The sequence below is a fragment of the Bactrocera neohumeralis genome, chromosome 2 (genome assembly GCF_024586455.1).
Source record: "Bactrocera neohumeralis isolate Rockhampton chromosome 2, APGP_CSIRO_Bneo_wtdbg2-racon-allhic-juicebox.fasta_v2, whole genome shotgun sequence".
Taxonomy (NCBI): Eukaryota; Metazoa; Arthropoda; class Insecta; order Diptera; family Tephritidae; genus Bactrocera; species Bactrocera neohumeralis.
Window position 1 is genome coordinate 28,127,866 of NC_065919.1, and position 7,468 is coordinate 28,135,333.

General features: G+C 39.8%; 1 protein-coding gene across 1 annotated transcript; it reads left to right on the forward strand.

Annotated features, from left to right (window-relative positions):
• The first annotated feature begins 1,192 nt into the window (after positions 1–1,192).
• Positions 1,193–4,412, forward strand: LOC126767977 (protein takeout-like). The gene is made up of 5 exons (XM_050485813.1): positions 1,193–1,361; positions 3,539–3,622; positions 3,680–3,830; positions 3,891–4,030; positions 4,093–4,412. The coding sequence occupies exons 1-5, from the start codon at positions 1,292–1,294 to the stop codon at positions 4,392–4,394; spliced, it is 747 nt and encodes a 248-aa protein (XP_050341770.1). The 5' UTR covers positions 1,193–1,291; the 3' UTR covers positions 4,395–4,412.
• The last annotated feature ends 3,056 nt before the right edge of the window (positions 4,413–7,468 follow it).

Below are 7,468 nucleotides of genomic sequence, written 5' to 3' on the forward strand. Positions count from 1 at the left end.
TTAAATTTTTGAGGAAGGTAAGTTTTAAATAGATTTTATAATTTCTATTTAAATTATAAAGATTTGTTACAGTTTTTTTGTTAAAAATTTATGCAGAAGCTGCGTCAATTCACAATAGCCATGCATAATAGTCATTCACAATACATTGACCGAATCAGCCGTTCATATATCACTAGATTCTGCAGTGGGTGCTCTCGTGCTCTTGTATATTTCGGTATAGTATTTTTGCAATCTGCAATCTTGCAAGAGCAAGAGAATACCCCTAATGTGATACCGAGCTAGATGGATGATTCTTGGTATAAGACCGAATTTGTCAAATGTTAATGTCACCTTCCGTTTAGTCTAATACTTATATTATAGTATTAGACTTTGTCGCGGTCGCTGGTTAATTTATAATTTATGCATCAATTATCAGCATTTAACTAGAAGTTTATTAAAATCCATGTCCAACTTTTTTAACACCATTCTATATCACATTTCAAACTTAATATTTTATTTATATGTATACAAGTATATCATCAAATAATTAATTATACGTAAATACAAACAATTAACAACTTTTATTACCTCACGCGTTAATGGGCATACAGGAGAGTTCACTTAATTGCTGCTAAAGGTAAAAGTACAGGGGTTAATCAATAAGTGAGAGTGTCTTTAGTAAAGTCTTTAAAGTCTTTAGTTTATATTTGCGGCTAAACGTTGTATATTAGCGCTATGCTTCCCATGAAATTAGACTAGAAGTATCTGTAGGCAATTCGACTGATTTACAAGTCATTTATTTTACCATATCAAAGGGGCCTCGTAACAAAGCGCTGTTTACACTCTGTTTTCGAAATCGTGAAATAAATCACTTTATTTGTAGTATAAACATACATATAAATAATCATATTTATACAGTAGCCCTCAGTATTACTCATCTCATTTGTTCATTCAAAATAAAATTCTGGATTTGGAAAAATATAAACAACAAATGACAACAACTAGTAACAAAAGTCGTCTGAGCGCCTTCATTTAGTTAACTACTACTTAATTGACACTTCAGAATGTTTTTATTTTTTCTATCTTATACCACACACAATTTATATCGAATGTTGCGCAATTTTTTCAGATTCCTACTATTTTTATTTTGTTTTTTTTTTTTTTTCTTGAAGAAGTAATATACATACTTACTAAGCAGATATAAAGCCTCACGACACTTAATACAGTTTAGTTAGTTGACTAACTGAAAAGCGTGCTAACGTATCTTCCAGCACCCGTTTGCCCCGTCTGTACTCGTTAAATATTCGTGGATATGTTGCTGTTAAACAAAATTTTTCTAGCTTTAATGCCATTATTGGCACATCAAGTGTTGGCTAAATTTCGTAAGTGTTGATAAAAATATTTGAGGATAAATACTAAAATTTTTAGAAATATTATAAAATGTCTTAAAAGTTGACAAAATAATTGATGGTGAAGTGAAATTTTATATTTATAATTTCGGTTATAGCCGAGTTAACAACAAAGTGAAATAATTGTACAAGAATATACGTGATTTTGAAGTGAATATGTACGGAAAATTTAAAAATTTATGTAATTTCTAGATAGCAATCCACAGAGATAGCTATGTTCTTTGATAACGCAGATTAGTGCTTTAAGGCTTTTGTATATTAATCTGATCTGATCCAAACTTAAGGAAGTACATAAATGACACACACGACTACGAAAAGCTTAAAAAGTTCAAAAATCTTATTTGCCCGTTCGCTCCTTTTGTAGTGATAATCTAATTCTCGAAATCAGATTCAAAAAAAATCTACAATATTCTTTTGGCTTCATTTATTTCTTTTTACAATAATGAAAAAGATGTCCTGCTTCCTTTCTTCTTCGTTACCACTTTTGCGATTATAATGCAGTTTACAAGAGCGCGTCGACGGATGAACGACTTTTTCGCTGTTTGCCGCCAATTGGCGATTCCAAGTGTAACTAGGCCCTTCTCCACCTAGTCTTTCCAACGGAGTGGAGGTCTTCCTCTTTCTCTGCTTCGCTTGGCAGGCACTGCGTCCAATGCTTTCAGAGCTGAAGTGTTTTCCTCCATTTGGACAACAAGACGTAGCCAGCGTAGCCGCTATCCCTTAATTCGCTGAAATACCGTCACACCGATGCCTCTGCTCCACATAGAAGGACGGGGATGATGCTTCCTTTAGTATAAGGATATCTATCACCCAGATATTTCTGATCAACGTGAACGGATATACGAGGTGCGTTCCAAAGTAAAAAGGACTTAAAAAAGAAGCGGAAAAAATGTTTTTTTTTTTTTGGCAAAATCAATTTATTTTATTCAAAATAGTCTCCTTCTGCTTCAATACAGCTTTTTGCACGGTCCAAAAGCATGTCGAACGAGTGTTTTAGCTCGTTGGCGGTTGGCGCTTTCCTTTCACGGGCAAATGAATTTTTCCGAAAAGGAAGAAGTCGCACGGTGCCATATTAGGTGAATACGGGACGTGGTTAATGGTTAAAATGTGACTTTTGGTCAATAATCTTCCTTCGAATTTTGGATTCTGAGCAATTTTTGGTCGTCAGCAAATTGGGCGGAACAAACCGTGCATACACCTTTCGTAAGCCCAAATGTTCAGTCAAAATGCGATAAATTGATGTTTTGGAGATGTTTAATTCCATTTCCATGAATTTCAATGACGATTTCGGCTGATTTTTGATGAATTCAAGCACAGTTTCGATAGAATTTCCGGTGATCACGGATTTTGATTGGCCCACATGTTGATCGTCATTTATGTCCTCACGACCACTTTGAAAACGTTGAAACCACTCGTGCCCTCTGCTGCGAGATAGGCAATCATCGCCATAAACTTGCCATGAAATTCTCACTGGACAATCGATGAAGATAGCAGATTCTAACGCACCAGTCGACATATAGATGGCGCCAACAGGGGGCGCTAGATTCAAAAAGTCCTGTTTACTTTGGAACGCAACTTGTACATATGTAAGTTCGCGAACGTCATTCAAACAATGATTGTACTCCCAACTTATTAATACATTCGAAATATATTCACTATTAATCCTTTTCCGTCGTTGTTTAACTTTACCTAGATCTGCTAGTCAGATACCCCTCCTTCTTATTCAATTCCAGATTGAAATGGTATAAATAGACTTAGGGTATCAAATACGTCTAGATCCCATTTTAAACAGTTCTTCTGCTTCATAAAATGTTGTGTCCCAATTCTATGGTATTTTTTATTCACAAGGTTCAGAGATCTGGAGATGGTTCAATTGTACAATGATATTGTTGGACCAGAAGGTCAGCTTAATATTGCATTTATTTTTACCTGAGTTAAATATATGGTGCGTTTTTGAAAACTGTGTTGATCTCCATTAAGCAGAATCCAAGTTTCTTTACCCTTAACCTATCCACTTCAATTTTGCAAAGATATGGTTAGATATGGTAAAAAGTATCAGATTAAATGTACATACTATATATAAGGATTACTTCCGCTGATAGGCATTTCAAATTCTCTGAGTAAAACATAAATGCGTATTTTCATTTCAGCTGAGGATCCCAAGGCATGCAAATATGGCGACAAAACTTGTATAATGAGCACTATCGAATACCTGATGCGAGAAAAATCCCAAGGTACTATGTACTTTCTAACGGTACATATAAATTAAACACACAGTTCTTACAATTTAGGGTTTCCTTCGCTTAATTTGGCTAAGACTGATCCACTGAGAATTGCCAAAATCGTTATGAAACAAGGCGCTGAAAGTCCCGTTAATATTGACCTCACCTTCACCAATAATGACTTATACGGTTTTAGTGGAGTAAAAATGATTGACTTGAAGTAAGGCAATGAATTTCTGCAATATCCATGTTAATAAATCTACTTGTATTCACTTTTTAGGGGTTTCGGCAAGGATTTGACCACAAAACACGATCTAATTTTTTCTGCTCCCATCCTCAGCTTGGTAGGAGATTACTCAATTAAGGGACGCGTATTAATACTGCCTATCACTGGCACAGGCACGAGCAATATTACAATGCGTAAGTTATTTAACAAAAAATATTACAAAAAAATTGTATCCCGTCATCTCATTTTTCTGCAGTTAACTCTAAAATTCGGATTCAGTTTGCTGGCACTCCAGTGGAAAAACCGGACGGCATCCATATGAGTGTGAAGTCGGCGCGTTTGAGTGTGGATCCGTCAAGAATGATTTTCAATTTTGGCAATCTTTTCAATGGTGACAAACAGCTGGGTGACACGATGAACGTCTTCTTGAATGAAAACTGGAAGGAGATATATCAAGAAGTGCGTGCAACTTTTACAAACGCGTTTTCTCAAATCTTCACAAGCGTCATTGATAATGTTTTCAGCATTTATCCTTATGACAAATACTTTTCGGAATAAAAATTAAGAAATCTAGTATATTGTTCTTTTGTTATCTGCATGCAGTTTTGAGGAAATAGCTGCAAGTCTTTTTTCTTATATAAATTGGGTTAAGTAGGTTCGACTTCTTAAGCCGATAAGCTTAAAACGAAATGACGAAAAATAATGAAGATTTTAATTTTTAAAAGTTCCAGCTGCTCCGCGCCGCTAATGTATTTTAAAAAATAATTCACTCCAGGTAAAATTAATTTATAGCCGTGTGCCAAAGCCTTAAGGTCATGGCTACTAAGATCGCTTTGAGTGCCACTTGACTATCACTAAGTATGGCAATACGTTGATTACGATAATAGCGTTGGAGATTTATTTCTCCCATTGAACCAATGTCTTCAAATGTTTTCGAGCCGTCAGTGTTTCAATGAATTGTGCTGTCCCTAAGTCTCTTTTTGACAGATCACGCGTGACTCGTGTCAAGCAGTCCTGTTATTCTTGTACAGTATTGTTTGGCATTTCATCTTGGAAAGTCTTACTCTTGAACAACATTTACAAATCGTCCAACTTCGCTGAACTTATGGTCAACATAATCAGCCTACTGAGGGCACTATTCACAACACCATCACCCATCTTGAGACCCGGCATTCATTAAATCATAATATTCGACCGAATAGGCCACGTCCAGCACGCACTGAAGAAAATATGGCAGCCGTAGCAGCATCTAGGACTGACGCATTTTACGTCGATATCTTAAATTGAAAGCGTATAAAATATAGCTTTTGTTTGTGCAGGAACTGAAGCCGCCCGATCTTCCCAAGCTACATCGGTTCGATCTCTGCGGTCCATATTTTTTCAAAATTGATGCCGGTGAGAACGTAACCATCAATGGCGACCATTATCACGCCATCCTAACCGACTATTTGTTCCTGAGATTGAAGCTCGTGATTTTAAGATGCCACTTCCCAAGTTAGTGACCACCAAGTTAGTGTGATATCACACCGTTTTCCTGTGGGGATATGTAAAGTCTAAAACAATCTCGCTCCGATTCAGGCCTTGGAGAAAAACATCACGCGTCTCATTCGCCAATTACCAGTCGAAATGATTGAAGGAGTCATTAAAAACTGGACTCAACGAATGGACCGTCTAAGACGTATTCGAGGCCAACATTTGAAATAGATAATCTTCAAAAAGAAGGATGGAGTCATGTGTAGACGTTCACGCCAGTGAGGAAAGTTCTCTGATCGCCATTCACTTGGGAGTGGCCCTTTTTTACATATGGCTCAAGCAGCTCACGACTTCCGGTCTTTGACCAAGTATCCTCTGGGTAGCCTAAGAACATCCGTTTGAAGGCGAGATAAAGTGAGAAGGCGGAACCCCCCTCCCCTCCGCAGGGTTGTGCGCAGAGTTTGGGACCCGCCACTTAAAAAATCATACCAATGAAAAGGAACAACAAGCCTCGGATGAGTGACCCCCCTTTTGATGACGACCATGCCAACCGAAATAAGGACTACGAATTGAGGCATGCACCTGGAATACCCGGTCCCTTAATTGGGAAGGTGCCGCTGCTCAGCTGGTTGATCTCCTCGTGAAAATAAAGGCTGACATCATCGCTGTCCAAGAAATGCGATGGACGGGACAAGGACAGAGACGAGTAGGTCCTTGTGGCATTTACTACAGTGGCCATATAAAGGAGCGCAAGTTTGGTGTGGGATTCGTGGTGGGAGAGAGACTCCGTCGCCGAGTACTATCATTCACTCCGGTGAATGAACCTCTAGCCACAATCCGCATCAAAGCGAGGTTCTTCAACATATCGCTTCTATGAGCGCTTGGAGCGCACTTATGAGAGCTGCCCCCGCCACGTTGTCAAAATCGTGCTTGGCGACTTTAACGCCAGGGTGGACAAAGAAGGTATCTTTGGCATTACGGTCGGTAAATTCAGCCTCCACGACGAAACTTCCCCAAATGGGTTGAGGCTGATTGACTTCGCCGGGGCCCGAAATATGGTTATCTGTGGTACTAGATTCCATCACAAGAAAATACATCAAGCTACCTGGCTGTCTCCGGATCGAAAACCACCAACCAGATCGATCATGTTGTGATAGACGGAAGACACGTCTCCAGTGTTTTAGATGTGCGTGCGCTCCGAGGTCCTAACATCGACTCGGACCACTATCTTGTTGCAGCTAAGATTCGCACTCGCCTCTGTGCAGCAAAAAACGCACGTCAACAAACACAAGGAAGGTTCGACGTCGAGAAGCTGCAATCACAACAGACAGCCGAACGATTTTCTACCAAGCTTGCACTCCTGCTCTCAGAGAGCACTCGTCAACAACTCGGTATAAGGGAACTGTGGGACGGCATTTCAAACTCCTTACGTACAGCTGCAACCAAACCATTGGTTTTCGGAAAATACAAAAGAACAGCTGGTCCGACGAGGAGTGCCGTGTCGCAGTGGAGAGAAAACAGACTGCCTACCTCGCAAAATTACGATCGACCACAATAATGGGTAGGGGTAATGCTCGAAAATTCTACGAAAAAATGCGGCGGCTTACAGAAGGTTTCAAGACCGGAGCATACTCTTGTAGAACCCCCAAAGGTGATCTAGTGATCGATGCCCAGAGCATACTTAAATTATGGAGGGAACACCCGATTCCCCAATCGATGACGATGGAGCAGACGTTCCATTGCCCGACCATGAAGAAGTTCGAATAGCAATTGCCCGCCTGAAGAACAACAAAGCGGCAGGGGCCGACGGATTGCCGGCCGAGCTATTCAAACACGGAGGCGAAGAACTGATAAGGAGCATGCATCAGCATCAACAACGCCAGGAGAAGGCGAACCCGACTCCCCAATCGATGACGATGGAGCAGACGTTCCATTGCCCGACCATGAAGAAGTTCGAATAGCAATTGCCCGCCTGAAGAACAACAAAGCGGCAGGGGCCGATGGACTGTCGGCCAAGGTATTCAAACACGGCGGCGAAGAACTGATAAAGAGCATGCATCAGCTTCTTTGTAAAATATGGTCGGACGAAAGATTGCCCAACGATTGGAATTTAAGTGTGCTCTGCCCAATCCAAAAAAGGGAGACCCCATAATCTGCGC

Excerpts from the sequence above, each read along its gene's own strand:
- LOC126767977 (XM_050485813.1), top strand. The coding sequence starts at position 1,292 with ATGTTGCTGTTAAACAAAATTTTTCTAGCTTTAATGCCATTATTGGCA. Across the intron at positions 1,362-3,538 it reads TCAAGTGTTGGCTAAATTTC|CTGAGGATCCCAAGGCATGC; the intron begins GTAAGTGTTGAT and ends TTTTCATTTCAG. Across the intron at positions 3,623-3,679 it reads GATGCGAGAAAAATCCCAAG|GGTTTCCTTCGCTTAATTTG; the intron begins GTACTATGTACT and ends CTTACAATTTAG.